A 24,931-nucleotide genomic window follows, 5' to 3' on the forward strand; every position below is an offset into this window, starting at 1 on the left:
CGGTGTCTACAGCCCCAACCCTGCAAATGATTGTGCATGGGAGACTCTGGCAAGTTCCCGGCCTATAGAACTTAAAACTGTGCCCAGAAAATTACATTCACCAAAAGGGGCGGCCCAGTTAAGGCATGGTTGCATATCAGGCCTTCTCTGTACTAAGGTATTAAATTAACAGCCTCCCTTGTAATCCAGATTTCTCAAGTACAGCATTGGTGAATTAACTTTATCCTTAACAACTGCATTTCCTGACTGATAAAAGCACCTACCTAACTTAAAGCAATGATAGGAATTTTGCATTTAATTCCCTTGTTTAAAAATAAAAATAGCTATAGGACTATGGAATTGTGCAAAATAGAACTGCGCAGCTCCATAAATTCCAGCAGCCTGTTCGTCATTGTCTGCATGGGAAAGTTATACCGATAGAAAGTGAGGATGAATTTAAAGCTCTGTAGCAATATCTGTATAATTCCCCAGATACACACTCTTGTTCTGGCACAAGCGTGGCTATTGCCAGTTTATCTTATGTCACTTTGGCAGCAGTTTAAACTAAGCCCTCTCGCCCTCCCCCCCCCCCCCCCGAAAAAAAAAAAAAAAGGCCACTCTTACTCTAGAATCGGAGTGTTCGGATGTGGAGTTACACTGTAGTTTAACTGTACTGGCCTAACTGCAAAAAAATTCCTTTGTTGACAAGCCCTTAGATACACACATCCAATCCACCTCCAAGACTCTGCTTTCACACAATTTCATTTTTCTTGCAACTTCACAGGTTTTATATCACACCGGTATGTGGATACAGAAAAAGACGAGATGCAGCATTGTGTATGTGTAGACTTGGAAAAATTAGATTTGCATTGGTGAAAGTCAGTAAACATCAAGTTCATGGTACACACACAAACAGATGGAAAACATATTTCCATTGATAATAGAAATTTACAGAAAGGTAAAAATAAGAAAAATGCTGTTTGAGAACTTATTAGAGACTGTCATTAAATAATTGTCTGATCCCCCCATCCCCATCATAATTTCCTGTAACTGTGAAAATTTAAATAGATATAAATTAGGAAAAAAAAATGTTTAAAAATAAACATTGATCTTATCCGTTGAACTGATAAAATGCAAATTGAGTTCTGCGAAGCTAACATGCGTGCATGAAAATTAGGGCTTGTCCGCACTTGAAATGCTATGGTAGCACAGCTGCAGCGCTTCAGTGTAGACACTACCTACGCTGACGGGAGGGGTTCCACCTCCCTGAGATAAAGTAAGTAGGTGATAGGAGTACTTGTGGCACCTTAGAGACTAACACATTTATTTGAGCATAAGCTTTCGTGGGCTACAGCCCACTTCTTCGGATGCATAGAATGGAACATATATTGAGGAGATATATATACACATACAGAGAGCATGAAAAGGTGGGAGTTGTCTTACCAATTAAGAGGCCAATTAAGTAAGAGGAAAAAAGTACAGACAGTTTGATAAGAAGTGTGAGAGTACTTACATGGGGAGTACTCCATAGGTAGGTGATGGAATAATTCTTCTGCTGACCTAGTGCTGCCTTCAGGGGTTAGGTCAGCTTAACTTTTGTCGCTCGGGGTGTGGATTTTTCACATGCCTGAATGATGTAGCTGAGTTGATGTAACTTTTTAGTGTAGACCAGGCCTTAATATTGAATCTATTTATTTATTTATTTTAATGAGCAAGTTTTTAACTCCTTGTTCCTGTAACTAAACAATGGCAGAACAAATTTTGCTCAGAGAAAAACACACACAGCTACGCCTAACATCAGCTGCAAGGGCAAGGTTCGTCCCAAAGGTAGAACTTTGAGGAGAACTGTGATTGAAAGCACGGGGTGCTATCCTGGAAGGTGAGTTGGCACCATAAGTGCAATGTGTGCTATTTGAAAACTATAATCAAAATGGAGAGAAATTCATGATTGCCGGAATGTACTACAAACTGCAAAGCATGATGGGAACAGTGGAAAACAGAAAAGTAGCAGGCTGCACAAACGTTGAGTAATGAATTAGATAGATTCCTTCTAATTAAGGTTCTATTTCAGCAAGAAATTACCCTGGGACCTCTGTGTCCAAAAGCGAAAGGTGTATCTATCTGAGCTAAAGGCAAACCTGTGTTGCTGTCAGTAGTAACCCTATGTGAGGCCCTTAAACAGTTCAGTGTGCAATAGAGACACATGTCCAGACTCCCTTTTTTTCCCCATGTGGGAGTCTCCATCCAAGTGCTGCCCAGGCCCAGCCTTGCTGGAGTCTGAAGTCCTCTGTTTAACCCACAGCACTGATATTGAAGAGCAGAGGCAAGGCCAATGTAAGCTTTCCCCACGCTGCTCTGCCAATTAGCCTCAATCATGACGTGGAGGGATTGGCTCTAGCCGTGAGAAAATAGTTTATTTTCCATGTCCATTCACTCCGTGTTCTCCCCAATTTGCTAGCCAAGAAGGCTGTCATTTATGGTGGTGGTTGTCTTGTGATGGCCCCATCTACTGGGAATGGAGACCACTGATTCTTTTCTCAGAAATTACTTACCAGTTTTGCCGTTCTGTGACTCCCGTATTTTATTCATCACTGGATAGACTTATACAACTGCTGTATCATCTGATTTTTCTTACACAACTAATGTTACAGTTTAAAGTCCCAATCCTATAAACACTTGCATAAAGTAGCTTAGTTCAAACCAGTTCAAATGCAGAGTCTTCCAGGGGGTACATCAGACCATCTAGATATTTGCCTAGTTTTACCACAAGCTACATAAAAAGCCCTAGCGAAGACAGTACAAACTAAAATTTCATACAGACAGTGACTTGTTTATACTGCTGTATATACCAGGGGTGGCCAAACCGCAGCTCGTGGAGCCCCTCATGACTCCTCCCCCCGCCTCCATTCTCCATCTACCAAATTGGGTGGGGAGCTCAGGGCTTCTGCCCAGCTGGAGAGGGTGGTCTAGGGGCTTCAGCCCCACACGAGGCACCTCCCAGGGCTGGGGGCTTCAGCCCTGTGAGGCACACCTGCTGGGGCTGGGGGCTTCAGCAGGAGCAGGGCTGAAACCCTGGACCCTGGCAGGTGCCTCCTGCGGGGCTGATACCCTAGACCACCCTTCCCAGCAGGGTAGAAGCCCTGAGCTCCCCACCCTGCCACAGGGCTAAAGCCCCGAGCCTCAGCAGGCACGCCCAGCTCTCAAACTTCTGATGATTATCGTATGCGCCTCAGAGGGTCAGTAAGTTTGGCCACCCCTGGCATATACTAGACCAGAGGTAGGCAACCTATGGCACGTGTGCCGAAGGCGGCACGCAAGCTGATTTTCAGTGGCACTCACACTGCCTGGGTCCTGGCCACCGGTCCACGGGGCTCTGCATTTTAATTTAATTTTAAATGAAGCTTCTTAAACATTTAAAAAACCCTATTTACTTTACATACAACAATAGTTTAGGTATATATTATAGAAAGAGACCTTCTAAAAATTTTAAAATGTCTGACTGGCACGCGAAACCTTAAATTAGAGTGAATAAATGAAGTCTTGGCACACCACTTCTGAAAGGTTGCTGACCCCTGTACTATACACTGCAATGTAAGTACAATATTTATATCCCAATCAATTTATTTTATAATTGTATTGTAAAAATGAGAAAGTCAGCAATTGTTCAGTACTTGTGTACTCTGACACTGATTTTTGTAAGCAAGTAGTTTTTAAATGAGGTGTAATGTGGGGGTACGCAAGACAAATCAGACTCCTGAAAGAGGTACAGTAATCTGGAAAGGTTGAGAGCCACTGTTTCAAACCACCACTCGTCAGTTACAACTTGAGGGGGCTCGGAAAATGATCTCCTATACAAATATCTTTGCCTTCACTTAGAACGATGCACGTCAACGTGTTTCACTTGGTAAGGAAAGCACTGGGCTGAGCATACTCAGCAAATCATTTTCAATTTGCTTGTATCTTAATTTCTAAAGCAACTTTCCTAGACCAAGGCAAAGCCCTATACTTCATTCAGGGATAAACTGCTTCCAAGTGGTTTAGGGTTGGCCAGTGTGGTCTGCTCTGTGAGAGACTTGGAGCAAGACACGAGCCCAGAATTTATAATCCGAGTTGACGGACAACACGCTCTAGGGATGCAATTCACTGGGAGATCAGGGAAACTTCTTTCTGAGCGTGTTTAACAAACATTTATTATTCATAAAGTGCCGAAGGTACTTCATGAAATTTACGATTTTTAAAATCCTGTGACTGTGAAATTGACCAAGATGGACTGTGAATTTGGTAGGACCCTAGCTATAAGAATGGTTCTACATCAAGTGGGGATTCCCTAGGAGCAGGACTGAAGAATGGGGCCCGTAGAATGTAAAATGCTCAAGGCAGGGGTCTGTGACTTTATTTCTTATGATTTCAGCTATTTAAATCTGAAATTTCATGGTGGTGTAATTGTAGGGCTCCTCACCCAAAAAGGAGTTGGGGGGTGGGGCGGGTGTCGCAGTACTGCTACCCTTACTTCTGCACTGCTGGTGGTGACGGCACTGCCTTCAGAGCTGGGCAACTGGAAAGCGGCAGCTGCTGGCTGGGAGCCCAGCTCTGAAGGCAGAGCCGCCGCCAGCAGCAGCGCAGGAGTAAGGATGGCATAGTATGGTATTGCCATCTTACTTCTGTGCTGCTGCTGGCGAGGCGCTGGGTGCCTGGCCAACAGCTGCCACTCTCTGGTTGTCCAGCTCTGAAGGCAGTTCAGAAATAAGGGTGGCAATACCGTGACCCCCCCTAAAATAACCTTGCAACCCCCCCCCCCCCCCCCGCGCAGCTTCCTTTTGTGCCAGGACCCCCAGTATGAGAAACGCTGGTCTGCTCTGTGAAATCTGTATAGTATAGGGTAAAAGCACACACAAGACCAGATTTCACAGGGGGAGACCGGATTTCATGGTCTGTGACATGTTTTTCATGGCCATGAATTTGGTAGGGCCCTACTTATAGCTCTAATCTGCCTTCCCGTAATGGCTCACTGTATGGGAGCAGGGAGTGGAAGGGCAGGGGTGTAGCATGAGCACACTGCACTCTGGCTATCCTCAGCTTGCAATCAGCATAAACTAGAGCAGCCCTTAGGCCAGGGGTTGGGCCACCCCCCCCCCCCGGCTCCCCTGGAATTCAGGAGGTTGAAATGACACTTAAAGCCAGTGCTGCCCCTCTTCACCCAGTGCTGGAATGGAAGATCAAAAGAATGGCACGTTTATTGACTTCATTTAAGTCTGAGTAAGCTGGACACAAAACATCTGTTCTCCTAATGGCTGAAAAAATGTCATTTCCCTCCCCACCCAGATATCTCAGAAATAACTGAAAAGGGGTTTTTTCCCTTCAAATTTTCCATCAAAGTTACTGCTGGCTGGAGCCCAGAGTGTGATCAGTTTCAGGTAATTTACGTGAGCAAGCACCAGAGCCGGGGGGGGGGGGGTGTTGAATGGAGCTCTGACGCTGCAATCTCTCTTCTTGTGGTTGTGGTGTCGTGGCTGGCGGGGACTGTGCTGCTGAGTTGTGTTATGTGCTGTGTGACTAGAGATTAGAACCAAGGCAACCCTATCCCCTCTCCTGTTCCTCCTCCTGCTTATGCGTTTTGGTGCCTTCAGTATCCCAAACACAAGTACCATCTGCTGGAAACAGGATGTGCCTGTGTTAATAATTGCATTAGAATGTGACACTTCAGCACCTGTTTGAGTCCCTGGTGTATTTAACAAGAGAGACCAGCTGAGATCATTTTGTAGGCGGTAGAGGGTTTACAGGAAGGAAGGACAAAGCACTGCAATTCCCTTGGGAGAAAAAGAAATTGGAACAGGGATCATTAAAAGAACTGATGGCAAGAGGGTGTCTTAGCACTTGATGGCCATTGCAAATGGCATACCCTGGAGAGATGACTTCATGTTATCTGAAAGATTATTGAGTGTGGCAGGATGCAGGCTGCTCTCCTACAACCTGGAATCTCAGGGGACCGGGCCAGGGAGCTGCCAGAAGCCATGGCTGGGGTGGGCATTGCTCATAGCATTTTATCAGAGCTCAGACTGCTGGAGTAGTAGCTGCTGTTGGTCAGGCACTGTTCTGAGAAGTTCACGCTGCTAGAATCCTAGCAGACTTTGATAGGAAACTGCTGTACGGAAGCTCACGCTGCTGGAGTCTTAGTTCAGTGCTGAGAGGGCTCGGCTCTAGGTAGGTCTGCACGCTGGGGATTTTGTAGCACAAAGAAACTAGTTAATTACAGCCCGTGTGGTCATGTCTACATACATGGTGGGAAATTCCCCCCTCTCTACCACCGGCACAGTTCCACCAGCAATAGCAACAGTGGGAGTTCTAGCTCCAGGCTCTGAGCAAGACTGTGTTTAAAAGCACTGCCGGCTTTGTTTGTACAGCCTGCAGCACAATGAGGGGTGGGGGGACCCTGACTTTTGATTGGCACCGCTGGAGTGCAATTCATCATCACCTTGTCTATGCAAACACTCCCACCTGCTGTTGCTACCTCTGGTGGGGAGCTTTCCCCTACCATCCTTGCTCAGGCAAGGCCCTGCTGGGAGCATGCAGCTGTGGAAATGGTGGTGTTAATGGATAACTTAAAAGCTGCTCCATGAAGGCTGGTGAGATAACAATCTTCTTCATATTAAAGCAGCCAGTGCAAATGGAAGGGACATGGCAAATATCCTGCCCCCTTAGCTGGAATCATGAGGTGAAGCCATACATAGGTGCCCAGGCCCAGGCCAGTCACACATGGCTGGTGAAGTGCTGATAAACTCAGGCCCTTCACTTCCTCCTGTAGGAAGTCATTAACACCAGGACCTTTTCATGCTGACTAGCGCCGAATGATTCCAGTCATTCTGCCTTGCTGGGAGCTTGCAGGCTCCCCAGAGTGGCCTGACATCCTACACCGCCGCTTTGAGCTTCCAAATTCTTCCTGTTCCCACTGCGACGGCGGCATTTCTCGAAAGCCAAGCTTAGCTGCTTTTGCTTGTTGTTTGTTGCTCTTGCACAATGCCAGGGATAATGGAAAATTCCTTAATTTCAGAACTGCTCTTCCTGTTTTATGTCACGGGCTGGGTGACTTCAGTTCTTTGTCTGTGTTCGTTTGGCTGTATCCTTTCTACAGGGGTTTGTTTGAGGAGAGGGGGTAGGAAGCATAATTTAATCCTGAACAGTTGACTAATACATACCCCACCAGATGGTCTCTGGGTTAGAGCAAAGGAGTCGGAGGGATTGGGTATCCTTTGTGTGGGCACCTTTTAAGCAATGAAGTGGTGGTGTTAAAAGCAGTAGTGATTCCTGTCTCTCTCTCTCTCTCTTTCTCATCAAGTTTTCAAAACAGGAAAATCACATGCTGCTATATGAATAAAACCTTCACATGACTGCACAGTGGAGTCTGATAAATACACGGCATTACAAAAGGGAATACATAACATTTGTTTTGAAAAAAATGGAGGGGGAATTGAATTGAAAACATTAACCTTTAATTATTTCTTAAACTACAAGAGACCCAATTCCCCTCTCATGAGTTATTAAAACAGACTTTAGGAGAACAAAGAAAATCCTAGGGTGAGATGGAACTAGAAAGAATTCCAGTTTTTAAAACAGTGTCCTCTACTTGTGGCTCCTTCACGGCTTCTCTAAACCTAAAAGTAGTTTGGTTTATATGGGACTGTTTGGGTGGCTGGGGGAGGTTTGTATTTACAGGTGGATCCATGCTGGCACATTTAACAGGAATTCATATGTGCCCATAGCAAGAAATTCAAAGGCTTTTAACAACAAATCCAATAAGCTATTGAAGAAGGAGTTTGGAGACCATGCGAGACAGACAACAGGTGTCTTAGAAAAACTTCAGGTGTACACTTAATTTTAGCTAGGTCCAGGACTCATAGACTTTAAGGTCAGAAGGGACCATTATGATCATCTGGTCTGACCCCCTGCATGCTGCAGGCCATAAAACCGTCCCTACCCCTTCCCTGGACTCTGCTGTTGAAGTCCCCAATCCTGTTTTTAGTGACTTCAATCGGCAGAGACCCTCCTGCTAGAGATCCCTGCCCCATGCTGCGGAGGAAGGCGAAAAACCTCCAGAGGCTCAGCCAATCTGCCCTGGAGGAAAATTCCTTCCCGACCCCAAATATGGCGATCAGTAAGACCCCGAGCATATAGGCAAGAGTCTCCAGCCTGACCCCTGTTAGCCATTATACTATTTACCTACCATTGCTTGGTTTTCCTTGACTACTATGTTTTACCATTAAACCATTCCCTCCATAAATTTATCTAACTTAATCTTAAAACCAGACAGGTCTGTCGCCCCCACCGTTTCCCTCGGAAGGCCGTTCCAATATTTCACCCCTCTGACAGTCAGAAACCTTCGTCTAATTTCAAGCCTGAACTTCCCCACGGCCAGTTTATATCCATTCGTTCTCGTATCCACATTAGTATTTACTAAGCTGGAATAATTCTTCTCCCTCCCTTGTATTAATCCCTCTAATATATTTAAAGATAGCAATCATATCCCCCCTCAGCCTTCGCTTTGTCAGACTAAACAACCCAAGCTCCTCTAGTCTCCTTTCATACGACAGGTTTTCCATTCCTCTGATCATCCTAGTGGCCCTTCTCTGCACCCGTTCCAGTTTGAGTTCATCTTTTTTAAACATGGGAGACCAGAACTGCACACAGTACTCCAAATGAGGTCTCACCAGCGCCTTGTACAACGGAAGCAGGACCTCCTTATCCCTACTAGATATACCTCGCCTAATGCATCCCAAGACAGCATTGGCTTTTTTCACCGCCACGTCACATTGTCGACTCAATGGTTGGTTCTCAACCTCTCCAGACTACTGTACCCCTTTCAGGAGTCTGATTTGTCTTGCGTACCCCAAGTTTCACCTCACTTAAAAACTACTTGCTTACAAAATCAGACACAAAAATACAAAAGTGTCACAGCACATTATTACTGAAAAATTGCTTCCTTTCTCATTTTACCATATAATTATAAAATCAATCAATTGGAACAGGGGTGGACAAACTTTTTGGCCTGAGGGCCACATCTGGGTATGGAAATTGTATGGCGGGCCATGAATGCTCATGAAATGGAGGGTTGGGGTGCAGGAGGGGAAGGGAGTGAGGGCTCTGGCTGGGGGTACGGGCTCTGGAGTGGGGCCAGAAATGAGGAGTTCAGGCTGTGGGAGGGGGCTCCGGGCGGGGATGAGGGCTGCGGCTGGGAATGCGGGCTCTGGGGTGGGGCTAGGGATGAGGGGTTGGGGGTGCTCTGGGCTGGGACCGAGGGGTGTGGAGGGCGGGAGGGGATCACGGCTGTGGCAGGGGGTTGGGGCATGTGAGGGGGTCAGGTGCAGGCTCCGGGCAGCGCTTACTTCAAGCAGCTCTTGGAATCAGTGGCATGTCCCCCCCTCCAGCTCCTACGCGAGGCGCGGCCAGGTGATTCTGTGCGCTGTTCCATCCGCAGGTGCCGCCCCTGCAGCTCCCATTGGCCAAGGTTCCCAGCCAATGGGAGCTGCGGGGGTGGCACTTGAGGTGGGGGCAGCATGCAGAGCCCCCTGGCTGCCCCTATGGTTAGGAGCCAGAAGGGAGACATGCTGCTGCTTCCAGGAGCTGCGCGGAGCGGGGCAAGCCCCAGACTCCGCTCCCTGGTGGGAGCTCGAGGGCCAGATTAAAATGTCCGAATGGCCAGCTGCGGCCCCCGGCCCGTAGTTTTCCCACCCCTGAATTGGAATATAAATATTTCAGTGTACAGTATATAGAGCAGTATAAACAAGTCGTCATATGAAATTTTAGTTTGTACTGACATTGCTAGTGCTTTTTATGTAGCCTGTTGTAAAACTAGGCAAATATCTAGATGAATTGATGTGCCCCTAGTTGAGAACCACTGCAGTAGATAATGCATTGGATTGGGAGTCAGGAGCCCTGCATTTTTTCTGGCTCTGTCACTCAGACGGTTGTGACCTGGGGCAAATCACTTCACTTCTGAGTGCTTCCGTTTCACCCATTGTCTGTCTTGTGTACTTTGACTGTAAACTCTTCAGGGCAGGGATTGTCTCTTATTATGTGTCTGTACAGGGCCTTCCACAATGAGGCCCCGATCTTAGTTGGAGTCTCTTGGTGCTACTGTAATTCCCTCCTACTAATAGATCCTTTGAGTCATTATAGCATGTAATATTGATAGCTGAAGTTAGTTATTCTGAGATCACTCAGGGGACCAGATGGGCACTTTCCTTACAAACCGAAATAAATAAAATTCTGTCCTCTGTTACATGCGGTCCACTCCCGTTGACTTTAATGGGAATTGTACGTGCATGGCTCATTGGAGAATTTGGCTTGAAATCATTCACGCAATACGTGTGTAGCGTTGAAAGTACAAATAAAGGCATTGGAAAAAGGAAACTGAAATATTTATTTCAACCTGCCAAGACCCTGGTTCAACAGTCCTTGTGTTTCTCCTTTGAAAGCAGATGACCTCACTAACCCCTTAGCTCACAAAAGGGAGCAGCCCCTTAATCTCTCAGCACTAGGTGGGGGTTGCATTGTCACCATCTCATGCACGGGAAACAACAGAATCCTGAACGTGGGTCTTGGCAGTTAAATGAAGGAGGAAATGAATTGCAAATATTTGCTTTAATAATGTATTTATAAGCTGTAAGTTCACCCCTATGGTCTGAGAATGGTTTAGGCGCTTAATTTTTTATTTTATTTTATTTTATTTTTTGCATTTATTGAAAAAGCAATTTCCCCTTTACAGGGAAGAGAAGTTTTTCCCATAGAGTAAACTTGTATTTCATACATGTGTTGAGTTCCATACTGCAAGTAACAAGACCGTTTTCCCCCAGTGGTTATAATGGGTTTTACACTTCCTGGCTGTTGGAGCTGCATTGACTGGATGGATAGATAAACTGACTAGGAATGCATGTTCTTAGTCCGTTTTCATGCCGCTGGGAAAGTGCTTATGCTCAGGAGTGTAGCGCTAATCCTCTGCAGCTGCTGACCCAGGCTTAAAACAGTGCCAGGGGACACCCACAGAGGGCTAGTTCTAGCTGATTTATGCCAGTGACAATCCAGAGTAATTCCACTGAAACAAATGGTGTCACTTTGGATTTTCTGGTTCAGAGCCCCTCTTCTTGAACTGCCTTTGGGATCCTAACCTAACTTTTATTTGTAAGTTTACATGTGTTATCAAAACTTTGGAGTTGGACTATTACGATGTGAGTTTTTGGTTGTCTCTTTGGCAGCTACCTTGCAAAGCGACTGCTTTATCCCAGTTGATGTGTGTGATGGGGGCTTTAGTGAGGTGGATGAAAGAGCTATAGGATGGTGCAAGATTTCCACCAACCCAAAAAGACCACACCAAGGAACCCCAAGTGGGTAACTCGCGCTGTACGCATATGGAGTCTTCAAACATAAAAGGGCTCCTGGTGTACAAACTTGCAGTTCCATAAGCAATACACAACGAGCAAGTTCTCAGTCTACTAACTAGTTCAGCCTCGCTCTCTTTTTGGATCAGCCCTTTGGTATATAGTCACTTTTACCAGTTGATTTGCTTTTTCAGAACCTAGCTTACTATGAAGTTTCAACCAAATAAATCTAAGAGGAAGATCCTACAAATACTTATGCACGTGCTTCAAGTAAAGTATGTGTGTGTGTGCTTTCTGCACCCTGCAAACATTTCCTCGACCAATGTTGAGCTGCTTGAACCGGGTATCTAAAATTGACACAGTATTAAATTGAGTTGTCTTGTTTTCCTTTTGTTTCTATCCACTCTCCATGCCCCTGTCTCCGGTCAGTAGCGACTCCACCCATTTCCCTTCTAGGCAGTTCTGTGACTTTCTTGTTATGCCTAGTTGGAAACAATAACTTTGTTCTCATCACTTCCCGTGTAACTCAGTAGGATCAAAGTTTTAGTTCTCAGATTGCAAGTTGACTAAAATTTCTACTATCTAAAAGCTTTCCAATCTATCTCTGGACGTGCTTTGGAATGATGTAGAAGCACATTTTAAAAAAAAAAATAATAATAATACATGGGGGACGGGTGGGGGGGTGAGACCTACTGAGTTGGTTTTTTTCCCCCCTGGGAAAAAAAGTTTATTTCCCACCCCAAAGGCTGCTATCATTACTTGTGTTACAGGACTGCCAAGAAGCAGCAAACACTATTGGGACCCCATTGTGCTAGCTCTTTATAAGCATATTGTCAGAGACTGTCCCCTGCCCCATAGAGCTGGGCTGGTTGCAGCCACCCTCCCTTCTATTCAAAGGGACGGTACAAAAACTAGAGAGGAAATTGCAAGACTGATGCTGCCATTGCTAGGGATGGAGCAGAGCAAGTGGCATATTTGTATCCATCATATCTAGAAAGATCCCACCATTATATAGACCAGGTTATTCTCACAAGGACCGATGTCCGGGCCAAACTCGAAAGAACTGTTCCTATGCTCTGAGCCAAGAATCACATCCTGGCCAGCAGGCGGCAGAGTCAGGCAATTGCTCCCTGGAGTTAAGGCCATTTCAGAGGAGGAGCTAAGTTTAAAGAGATTATTATCATCTGATGTTTGTGTTACCATCGGGCACAGAGGCCAAACCAAGATTGGGACTCCATCGTGCGAGGTGCTGTATAAACACCTACTGAGAAACAGCCCCTGTCCCCAAAGAGATCACCATCTAAACAGACAAAGGGGAGAGGGAGAGAAACAGAGGCACAGAGAGGTAAAGATACTTGTCCACGGTCATACAGCAGGGCACTGACTGAGCCAGCGAGGGAACTCAACTGTCTTGAATCCCACCCACCCCTGTGCCCTATTCACTAAGGGTAACATTTTCAAAAGCAAAAATGGGACTTAGGCACTTGAAAATGTTACCCTAGATCCCATTGCCTCCATGGCGACAACTAGAGCTGTCTAGCCTCAAAAATCATTTCATGTTTTTAATGAAAACTGAGATTCTCATATATTTACACAGCCCCCGGTGCTGAGGCTATGAGGAAAGCACCAAATATCACGAGCCTTGCACTTAAATGATGAGCGATGGCAATGCTGCTATAGCTTGAGGAAGGCAAATAGTGTGAATTAATCATACATGTGGTTTATTTTATGCAGAGCCATCTTTATATCTTGCCGGGTGATGCATCCCATTCTACGGAGGGTTCTTGCCTTCGTCTATCTAGAGATTAATTGTCAGTTATTTATTTTTGAAATAATTATCAGCCCAGAGGGGATGAAAAGGTCCTTTGTGTGTCCTCACAGCAGGATATTTGGGGTTTTGTTCTGCTAGGATCTTTGGAGGATCCCGTTAGGAGGTTAGCAAAAAAAGCATTGTCATGGCTAGAGAAGAAAACCACTGTCTTAGGGAGCGCTCAGGGGAACTGACACTCATTCAGCTCCTGCCTGGGGTTACACCTGTGCGATCCTATGGATATGTTAGGTATAGCGGAGAGCAGAATACTGCCCTTATATGTTTGGTTGTGGTTTAATTTCTTCCTTCCTTTGCCCTGGGCTTTCTTTGTTCACCTGGCCTGGGTTGTCCAAAGCAGCAGTCTGTTTCCTTCTTGGTCACTTTGATGTTTGCTGTTTCAGTCCTCCTTGAATTGCTAAAGCTTTTTCCCTCTGGTTTGGTGCTAGCTGGTTCCCAGCTAACGTGGTATTTAAAGCAGGTGGGGATATAGCTACTAAAGCCATGGCTGGTGGTGGCCTTTATGTCTTTGTCATCCACCCCCCTGTACGGAGCGCTCTGGTATCTAGCCAGTGTTGGTGGTCTCTGTCTGTCAGCTTTCCAGGTGGGTTTTGCAGGAAGGAATGCCTGGGGTAGGGGCACTATCAGGTTCATAGGTATGGCTGGATTTTAAACCTGAGTTTCTTCTCTCTGGGAGAATTGCCCTCAGCAGCTGTCTCACTGTCATATTTAAAGGCAAAGACCTCTGAGGTTTCCTTTCAAACACCGTAGAAAGCCCTCTTGCTGGTACACAACAAAGCTCATTTGCTTTGAACATGCTCCTAAGCCTGTCAGAAACCTGAACCTGCAACCCTGCCTGTCCCTCTAATTTCTCTCCTTGGATGTTTTGCTGCTGCCTCAAACAACTCAGTATATGCAAAACAGAGCTTGTATTTCCCGCAGAATCCCCTCTCTGCTCCATTTCTTTGTCTTATTCACAGAAGCACTATCCTACACCTCATTCAAGCCATGAGACTCCTCTTTCCTCTGCCCCCACGGCTAGGCTTTTGCCAAACCATTTTGCTTCTTTATCTACAACAGAATTCATCCTCCCCCTCCTTTCCATGGCGGTCACCAAGATATTCCGTCCTTCGCCAGCCTCCCACTCTGATGGCTCCAACTCCTTCTCCCTTGGTCTCTGCTCCATCCCTCCCTGGTACCCTTCTTACATCCCAAACTCTGCTACTCTGACTGAACCCCCCCCTTCTCCTTGTCTCTCTGCATTGGCTTCACCTCTTCTTCCATGCTATGTCCTCTCCTGGCTTCCAGGGCTCTCCAAAACACCTCCTCTCCCTGTGGCTTGGCATCACCTGCTCTCTGTGCTGTGCCCTAGCTCCTCTCCAATTGTTCTGTTTGTCTTCATCCTTTGTGCCTTCTCTCCCTGCCAGATCACACTAAGTTTTCTCTCTCTCTCTCTCTCATAAACCATGCAAACCTTTGCCTATTCCACAGTAACCGCTAGCACATCCCATGCTGTGTGTATTCCATCCTGGATTGTACCTGCTTTTGTAGGGGTTTACAAGTTTGGCATTTACTGTATGGAAATGCATGTACTTACTGTGCTGCATAAATAACTAATGTGGGACAAAGACCCAGCTTGAGTCACACAAAGAGGACTGGTAACTAAGGATGCTTTTGCCTGATATGGAATAAATTTAATAGATTGATAGATTTCAAGGCCGGAAAAGACCATTATGATCACCTAGGCTGACCTCCTGCATATCACAGGTCATGGAATTTCACCCATATTTCTGTCTCTCTCAGAATTCCTTCCCTGTAACTGATACATTAAATAAATTATTGGAGATATCCTATCTCCTAGAGCTGGAAGGGACCTTGAAAGGTCATCGAGTCCAGCCCCCTGCCTTCACTAGCAGGACCAAGTACTGATTTTGCCCCAGATCCCTAAGTGGCCCCCTCAAGGATTGAACTCACAACCCTGGGTTTAGCAGGCCAATGCTCAAACCACTGAGCTATCCCTCCCCCCTAACGAGATCTACAACCTCGTTATCCCAGTCAGTACTGTTGATGTAAATAACTCGGGGAAATAGCGAGAGAGCACGAGGTTGGTGTTGGAAGGAGACAAATCTGGGTCTAAAGTGAGGGATGTGTCTCCAGTGAGGCATAGCAGAGACAGTAAAAGGCCATGACTCTGGTAAGGTGAAGGCTGGTGGGATTCCAATATACCTGGCATCATCTGGAGGTGATACAGTTCATTCTCCACATGTATCCAGCAGTGCGGAGGCTAGGAGATCTATCTCCCGTCCTCTGGATTGCCAGCTATCGGGGTTTCCAAAAGCACTGAGTGGCTTTCCAGATTCAGCCTCTGAGGCTTGTCTAACTAACCACACATAGCTATGACCCAGCACTCTTATGGCTTCCTGGTGCCTTTCAAAGCTGCCATGGAAAGCAATATGCAAACTCTGGAGGCCTGTGTTAAGTAGAAAAGTGACTTGCTGCTGTAGCTAACAATGCACCAATGAAAGATCCCTGTTCTTTTATTGCTTAATCAGCCAGAGCTCGTTTGTTCCCACCGCTCTCATTGGCTGCTGGGACTGATGAAAAGAGTGAGACTGCAGTGATTGGTGCATCATACTGTACAGCTGCACTGCCAGCTATCCAATCATCCCATCTCTTTCTCTCTGCTGATTTGTGCAGGCTGCTTTGAGCTGGTGATTTGCATCTCCTTTGCTTCTCATTTCATTGTTTCTGCCTTACCATGTGTCACCTACTTACCCGATCCATCTAATGCTTTTAGATACACAGTGGGTTAGAGTGGATTTCAGAATAGCTTCTGTACCAGATTATTTTCCATCTCTTGGTATTTAGTGTGTGCAAACACTGATGTGTCTCTTCCCTCTTGCCTTACCATGCATGTCTCTCTCTCTTTCAAATAGGCCACGAAGCAGTTCCTAGAGGAGATTAACAAGTGGACTGTGCAGTACAATGTGTCTCCGCTTTCCTGGAACGTGGCCGTCAAGTTCCTCATGGCTAGGAAGTTTGATGTCCTCCGAGCGATCGAGCTGTTCCACTCCTACAGAGTACGTGAGCCGGAGCTGTCTTGGTGAAGGGGGGAGCTGGAGTCAGGCTGGGCTTTTCTGTGCTGTTAAGTGATGTGATGCATTGCAAAAGCTGTTCTCGTTTCCATGGGAACAGTTATGCCCTCAAACTCTTTTTTTTTTCTCAGATATTTTTTTGCTTTGATGAAAAACCTACAAGCGTATAAATCAGCCATGCAAAATCATTGCAAGTCGCCCAGGCACAAAATCAATTCAAACCACCCTGCCAGGATGATGATAGCAAAAAAACTAGACAATGTTTTAAACTTGCCCATCCCCCAAACTTGTTCCCTTTCAGATACTTCTCGTCTTCCACTGCTTGGTCACAGTTTTTTACAGGAATGTGTCCTAGGAATTATTGAACTGGATAGCTCTAGGCCATGCCAACATCCAGCCTTCTTCTCCATCCCTTTTCAGGAACAATATTGCATTCTGTAGAGCAAGGGTTCTCAAACTGGGGGTCGGGACCCCTCGGGGTTGTGAGGTTGTTACATAGGGGGTCATGAGCTATCAGTCTCCACTCCAAACACTGCTTTGCCTCCAGCATTTATAATGGTGTTAAATATATTAAAAAGTGTGTTTAATTTATAAGGGGGGGTCGCACTCAGAGGCTTGCTATGTGAAAGGGGTCACCAGTACAAAACTTTGAGAACCACTGCTGTAGAGGTTATTAGCTAATGCCTGTCACCATAGTACCCGAGTGCCTTCTGGTCCTGCATTGAACAACTTCACTCCATATCTGTTCTAATCCTTTTCAGGCGATGCCGTTAGCAGATATTCACAGCTCCCTTTTCCAAAGCAGCTATAGAACCAGTGCCAGAGCCTTACTGGGACAAAGATTTCTATTGCTGGTATTTTTATTCTGGATTAAAAAGGGGCCTTGTGTCCTCTATGCAGTCTATGAAACCTGAACAAACCTCAGACTGAGAATCCCAGATGGCTTCTCTATGGATTCTAACACACACCCATAATCCTCTGCCCTGGGATCTGGTTAACCACACCCACAAAGTCTTAGTGTGTCTGTCCCCCCTATATAAACCCAGGAACTACGTCACAACCCCAGTCTGCTGCTTCTGTGCCACAGCACCCTGCTTCTTTCAGCAGCTAACGGGAGGCACAGGAGGTACCTTGGTTGTAAGCTGAGCATCTGTTGCTACCAGGATGTGGTATGTAATACCTTTTGAGCAGGTAGCAGCCTCTGGTGCGTTCATCAAATGCCCGGCAGTGTGGTAGCGCATATCACTCGTTACGGCTTGCAGTGGTATCTGCATCAAGACAGTGGGGTGTAACTTTTTTCAGTGACGAGGGATTTTGGGAGGCCTGTTTTTGAGGCCCCAATTTGAGATCCCTTAAAGGGAAATGTACCTCAAGAGGCAGGTGCTCAGTGCTGTCTGCAAAGCAGGCCCCTTTTAGGTCTCTCAAGTGGGGCCTCCAAAATCCCTAGCAATTTTTGGAAATGTAGGCTCAGGGCTTGTCTACACTTGTTTACATCCAGAAGTGGCGATCGATGCGTTGGCGGTCGATTTAGCGGGTCTAGCGAAGACCCACTAAGTCAACCGCAGATCGCTGTCCCGTGGACTCCTGTACTCCACCGGATGGAGAAGAGTAGGGGGAGTCAACGGGAGAGCGTCTCCCATCAACATCATGTAGTGTGGACCCCGCAGTAAATAGATCTAAGCTACTTCGATTTGAGTTACGCTATTCATATAACTTAAATGGCGTAGCTGAGATCGAATTTCCCCTGTAGTGTAGACAAGGTCCTAGTTGTCTAGATATAAGTACACGTGACACCTTTTTGGAAATGTCGGTCCTGGCTCGTAAGACCTTGATCATACCAAGGAGTGATTGAGTCTCTCTGAGGTAATGTGTTCCCTTGGCTAAGGGTGAATGTAAGAAGTCAGTTGGCAGCCCTGGCTGCTCTAAATGCCAGAAGAGTATTGGCTTGTCTGCAAGCGGTGAAGTTATAGGCTGGGGTCACTGAAGCATAGCAAGTTTAAGTGGCTCTCTCAAGGTTCTAGAGCAAGTCCGAGGTGAAGCCGGGGAGAAAACTGACACCTAGTCCTAGTCACTCTAGCCACTAGATCACGCTTCCACAGTATAATGAAAGATTAGCTGGCTCATGGCTCGTCTGGTAATTGCTGAAACCAGAACTGTATGATACTGAACACTCAAGTGCTACCCACACTCACCTGCAATCAGGTTTGGAGTGTCTCCACTGGCTTGAGTCACTGCTCTCTTCCTCTTGTGGGACAGACCAAAGACAGAACGTTTATGGTGCTGACAACAAACAATCCCCCAGCTGCGTGACAAGCAAACAGGAAGGGATCCCAAAACACAATTTTCTCTGACCAATGGCTGCTGTGCTTGAGCACCCGATACTGAACAAAGGTGGCATTTAAATCACTTCTCCTTCTCTCACATGCCCTCTAGCTCAGGTGCTAGAGTGAACCTGGGCTAGAAACCAAAACAAGGGCTTGGTCCTGCAGGATCTGAGTCCAGTGGAAATAAAGGCATGCCGCACCCCCCAGGAGACACATCTCATCAGGTCAGAGCCAAAGGTGAGAGGGCACGCTGGCCCCAGCCTTGCAGAATTCCACACACGTTCTGTCACCTGGCCAGGGATTTTATTGTCATTAGTAACATCCTCACCTTGTTCAAGGAGGGTCAGTAGATTTGGTGCCTGGGCTGGCATCTTTTCCTGTGAAATACACATACGTAGTGGAACCTCCTTGTAACGAACTCTGATGCAGCGAAGCTCCACCAGCATGGTCCTGATTTCAGCAAAGTACTTAAGAACATGCCTGATGTTAACTATGCGACTAGACCCATTGACGTCAATGGGACTAAGTTCTGTATGTGATTAAGTAGCTTGCTGAATCAGGGAATATGAGAGACGGAGGACAGCCCTAGTGCCTTTCTCCAAGAGCTTGTTGCCTATTCGGTGTCTTGGGTCAGGCTACGTGCCCATCAACCATGGCTGACAATGGCCTTCTGATAAGGCTTAAAGAGTGTTGCTGCTCTGGAAGGTCACTGAAGAAAAGCCACACTGGGGTTCCAGGTTTCCTTTTTCTCAGTGGTCCCACATAAAATGTACTTGGTTGACAAGTAAAAAGATGTTTTCTCTATCCATCAACCCTGCAAATCTGACTTGTGTTCTGAGAGTCAAGCCAGGTTCTTTCCATCTTGTGCATCACCACCGGTAGAAAAAAGCTCTGCAGGGCAAATTCTCCCTTGAGTTACGCCTGTCAGCTCCATTGCCTGCAGTTGGTTTGCCCAGATGGAACTGCTTTGGGGTTAGAACTTAGTAACTGGGTCTGTCCATGCACAAGGAAGAACAGACTGCAGCTCGCTCTCCCGATGCTGGATTAGCTTTGCAGGACTAACGAGAAAAGAGCACTAAATGTGCCCAGATCTAGCTCTGATCAAGCATCCAGAGCAGGGGCTATTGAGTAAGAAAGTGCCATTTTATACAGGCCCTCCTTAAAGTGGAACCTCAAATAGAAAACCACCGTGAGCTATGTGCAGCATCTGGACACACATGACAAGCTGGCTTGCCTCCCATCCTCTCCGCCAGCCCCAGACCTGGGTTAGCTGGCTAGATTTGGTGGCCCAGCCTGGGAATTGGTGGTTCTGGCCAGCCTCAGGATGTGAGAAGGTGGCACAAGTTTTGTAGCCAGATCTGGAAATGTGTTTGGGTTAGATTTGCATGAGGCTTGGTCACTGAGCAGGTGGGTGATGATGGTGGCCATATACCTGTAATGATTCCCAGCTGAGCAGGAAATAGTAATGACGGCTGATTGGAGGCTGCTTCCTGTGCTGTCTGTGTGATTGTTGTGTACCTCTGAACCCTTAGGAAACTCGGTTGAAGGAAGGAATTGTGAAGCTGAAACCTCACGAAGAACCTCTGCGCTCTGAGCTGCTCAGTGGGAAGTTCACCATCCTAGTAAGTCTGAGATCACGTCCTGGCCTTTCTCGCCAATGTGCCCGATTTGTGCAAGCGGAGTCCTCTCCATGTCCAAAGGGCCTGCAGCCTTGAGAGACAGCTGGGCAGCCCTGGGAAAAACTAAGTGTGCACGGGTCTTGGAAGGTGAAATACAAGGTGGTATTTTCACCATTATGTCTCCTGAGATTGTAACCCCTAGGCAGGGACTCAGGATTTTGCGGTGGTCCAGCTGGGATCCTTGAAGAAGTGGGAGCTCTGCTTATTCACCCACAACAGCTGTTTTTCCCCTCTTAGTCTCTCCTTTCTCCTTCTCCCATTGGCTGCAAGCTGAGCGTGATGGCAGTGTCTCAGAGACGCAGTTAGCTCATCATTGTCCTGAGCAGTGAGGGTCTTAAGGGAGCTTCTGGGCCAGTTCTCCTGCGCAGCAGTGTTTGGCATTAGCTACTCCTTGGGCTTATCCCCTTCCCTTTGGTAATCTGCTTGGTTTGTGGAAAATGCCAGCTAAAGATGCTCCGCTTCTGGGGGCTCCTCTGGTTCACTTTAAGAGTGCAGTAGACTATTGGGAGGCTCGTAGGACGGAATGAGTAAGGAAATAGAATTGTCTTCTCCTCCGTGGATGTAAGTCATGCTTTTCTTGTCCCCTGTGGATCAGAGCAGGAAATCTCACAAGTAATGAACAGTGGGAAAGCGGAAAATAATCTCCCTCAAATAAACCAGTAAGTGGTCTGTGCAGGTCAGTTCTGTATGGGGTGTCCTGCACATGTCTGCTACATTCATACTCGCAGTTCTGCATCTCCAGTCTGCTGCAGCATGAAACCTCCATCATTACTATTTGTTTGTAGTGCAAAGGTGCTGTACAAACACACAAGTAGACCCTGTCCCAAAGAGCTTTGTACCATCCATGTTCTGCCACCTGTCTGGTCTTTATGCTTTTCCCCTGATTACCTTCTAGAGTGCGCGGGACCCCTCCGGAGCCTCTATCGCCCTCTTCACCGCCAAGTTACATCATCCCAATAAAAGCGTCCAACATGTGGTGCTCCAGGCGCTGTTCTATCTGCTGGACAGAGCTGTGGAGAGGTGAGTACAGATGTGTGCGGCACGCAACTCCTGACTGCTCAGCTTGCTGTTCCTAGACTGGCTTTAATACCTATAATTTCCATTGCAATCTAGGCGGGATGGTTTTCCCTGTCCTGCTGAACTCCACAATCCAGGGGTGTCCATCTGTACGCACTACCTGGCAGGAATTTGTAGCATGGATTTTTTGGAGAAATCTTGGCTTCCCTCCCCTCTGCCTCCAATCCCTGCAGCATTTCCAGCCTGTGTCTCTTGTTGTAGACAGATCTGAGTGCATGCAGGACTGGGCCCCGGGACCAAGGCAGAGGGTTTATTTTTTAAGCCCTGCTCCCTGAGTTCATGACTCTTCTAACCCACCAGATCTGTCTCTTTCAGCTCCCATGCTATTTGGGATAAGAGACCAAACCTGAGCTGATTCATTGAATGACCTTGGCCTATCTTCTACAATATAAAGGATACTTGCATATTAGCTGATTTTCCAGGCCTACCGCAGAGCCTGCCTGTCTGAGCAGACACTGGTGGAGGCCCGCGGCACTCAAAGGTAGGATTTCTGTCTAGTGGGAAAGTGCAGTGGGGGTCTTACGTTGTATTGGCCACATGATCGGTGATCACATGATGGGTAAGTGCTGCTACTTTGGCTGATTTTTCCTTTGTATCTCATTGTGGTGTCGATATGATGCCGCATGATGGAATTTCGGGTTTTTTTTTTCCAGTTTGCTTTCTTAAAAACCTAAGAACTTACAGGCACACAAAGAACATGATTAAGGTTGCAAAGTCCAGCAGGCAAAAGAGGAAATGCCAGAATTCGGGTACCCCATGAAACTTGAATTTGGTCCCTTTGCGCAGCTGCATTGTGAAATAGGCTTTGGTGCTGTGGTCACATACTATTTTATCTACAGGGCCTCTGCCTCATTCAATGCACAGGCAACCATGAGTCTGGCATTTCCTGTCTTTTGAGTGCTTGACTTTGCAACCTTAGCAATGTTCTCTGAATGTAGTTTGCATGCGTGTTATAACTACGTCTATTTAGGAGATTGCACTAACAGCTACACAAGCCCTTGATTAGTTTTTGAAGATGCCCCATATGTGGTTTATGTCCTTCAATCTGCCTTTGAAGGATCCGTAAAGAAGAGAAGTCAAGGGGCGTTTGGCCGAAACGCTGAGCAGTATTAATTGAATCGGTGCTGTTAAAGCAGGGATTTGAAATCTCCAAGCTGTAATTGTGGTACGGCTGCCCCCAGGCAATATAAACTCTCCTACACGAGGTGCATTAATATGTTGAATTTTAAGATTTGGGGATATCCAGCTGAATCCCAGTGCTCGGTTGGTTGAATGTCCGTAATGCTGCTATTTATTTATTTGTTTTCATCCAGCTTTCAAAATGATCTCTGTTCTTCAGAGCTGTCTGTGCGGGGCTCGGTCAGAAAGGCCAAAGGCCCGCGGAAGCTTATGGAAAATCCCTAGGCCCAGCTGGCTTCCCTGAGAAATTTGCTATCTCGCACCCCTGATGCTTTTGACTGTATTCGAGGAAGCCATGGCCTCTTAATCCCTGACTGAGTCATTGGCTCTGGTATGCGTTAAAGAGCTAAGAACCATGGTCTCCCCTGAAGATTTTCAGGGAGGATTTTTGGTAGGGAGATGAGGCAGGATGTTATCTGGGCACCCACATTTGGAAGCAGGGAGTATACTCATTTTATATGTAACAATACCATTCTTTGGATCAGCTAGTATGCACAAAGGTTAATGTAACGAAACAGGGAGCGTACTGTGAGACACATGACAGGCTGACCCACTTTCAGGGCTTTCATTTCCTGATGCAAAAGTGAAAGGAAATTCTCAGCTATTCACCCCTTCCCCACTCTGCTCGTCCCTGGGGGCTGCAGTGCCTAGGGCATGGACGATCACTCTGCGTTGGGAGAATTCTGATTCCGATAAGTTGCAGTGTCAGAACATAGTGGGGAAGGCTGAAACTAGAGCTACTTTATCTCTGAATTGTCTTGCTTGTCAGGTGCTCCATATCCGTGTTTCTCAGCCTCTTGGATCCCAGGGACTGGGCTTGCTGCCTTCCTAAACTGCGTCAGGGAGATATCGGGGACTGGCCCATTGAGAAACACTGCTCCATACGACATGAATGCATTTTGTTGGCATTTAAATACAAGGCTACTTCGGAGTGTTACCATGCCTGATGCACAGGGCTGGCTCCAGGCACCAGCTCAGCAAGCAGGTGCTTGGGGCGGCCAAGGGGAAGGGGCTCTTCGGCGGCAATTCGGCGGCGGGTCCCTCTCGGAGGGAAGGACCTGCCACCGAATTGTCGCCGAAGAAGAGGGTGGAGCTGCCACCAAAATGCCGCCGATCGCGGCTTCCCCCTCCCCCCCCGCCCGCCCGCCACTTGGGGCGGCCAAGACCCTGGAGCCGACCCTGCTGATGCACCCTCAGCCCTAATAGTCTACTGCATAAAGCTAAATTTTGAAAAGGAAGGGTGTGCTTTGCTGTAGAGTGTATAGAGAAATATGCATTCATTATCTTAAGAGCTCTTTTGGGCAGACACGCAGTTCAGACTTGTACCCTGGAGGACTGGGGATTGGAAGGTCCGATCGCTAAGCAGTGCAAAGATTGCTTTTTGTTGGGGTTTCTCATGGATTCTCCTCAAGCGTCACAGAAAAAGATGCACCGTCCCTTTGATTATCATTGTTCATAACTTGCATTCCAGTAGCACCCATGATGTGGTAGACGCTGTCCAAACACACAGGATGACACAGTCCCCACCCCAAAGAGCTTATAATCTTTGGCCAGGTCTACGCTTGGGAGGCTTTGCTAGTAGAGCTATAGCAATATGTTAGATTGGCAAAGAGCCAGGGCAGCTGCAACTTATACTGGCAAAACTTATCACACCCCTGACAGCAGAAGTCTGTAGTGTAGACGTGGCCTCAAAACCTGACACTTCTACAAATGTGAACCCCAGTCCTGCAAATGGATCTGTATAGAGGCAAGGGACTCCCAGCGTGGATTCAGTTGCAGGATCAGGGCCACTGTCTATAAATGGGCAGGTAGTTGCACCTCCGCCTGTGAGTGCATCTAGTCAGCTACTATTTGAGATTGTAAAACGTGGGCTGACCTGGGGGAATGGCTCTGGGGTGCCAGTGAATTTGAAGTGCCATACATACCTATGGCACTGCAGAAATAATCAGCATCAGAATTTTCAGTGAGTGTGAATTGGGTCCTAAACTGGGTCACTTGCTGGAGAATTCTCTGCACCTTGAGGTCTTTAAACCACGATTTGAGGACTTCAATAACTCAGACATAGGTTAGGGGTTTGTTATAGGAGTGGGTGGGTGGATGGGTGAGATTCTGTGGCCTGAGTTGTGCAGGAGGTCAGACTAGATGATCATAATGGTCCCTTCTGACCTTAAAGTCTATGAGTGAAAGTGCTTGTAAATTAAAAAAAAAAAAAAATCAGGAGTTACTGAAAAGAGCTCAGCTTGAAATGCTTTGATTTCCATTTGCTGTGACTCTGAGTACTGGGGGAATAGATTGGATTGAGAAAGTACTTAGTGAAGGTTTAAATTTCCTTTGGCTAAAAGCGTTACAAAGTTTAAATCTCAGCTGGCAAAGCACTGGAATTATTGTTGATTTTCTTTTTGGCTGTTTTTTTTTCTCTATT

At 46.7% G+C, this 24,931-nt stretch overlaps 1 protein-coding gene across 2 annotated transcripts in view; it reads left to right on the top strand.

The window, feature by feature from the left end:
• Positions 1 to 24,931, top strand: part of PTPN9 (protein tyrosine phosphatase non-receptor type 9) — a 55,607-nt gene that overhangs the window by 11,203 nt on the left and 19,473 nt on the right. For both annotated transcript variants that reach the window (XM_042842385.2, XM_005290573.4), the window contains exons 2-4: positions 16,092 to 16,235; positions 20,107 to 20,196; positions 21,149 to 21,273. In XM_042842385.2, the coding sequence (XP_042698319.1) occupies positions 16,092 to 16,235; positions 20,107 to 20,196; positions 21,149 to 21,273 (359 nt within the window). The remainder of the gene's footprint in view (positions 1 to 16,091; positions 16,236 to 20,106; positions 20,197 to 21,148; positions 21,274 to 24,931) is intronic.

Source organism: Chrysemys picta, chromosome 10 (assembly GCF_011386835.1).
Source record: "Chrysemys picta bellii isolate R12L10 chromosome 10, ASM1138683v2, whole genome shotgun sequence".
Taxonomy (NCBI): domain Eukaryota; kingdom Metazoa; phylum Chordata; order Testudines; family Emydidae; genus Chrysemys; species Chrysemys picta.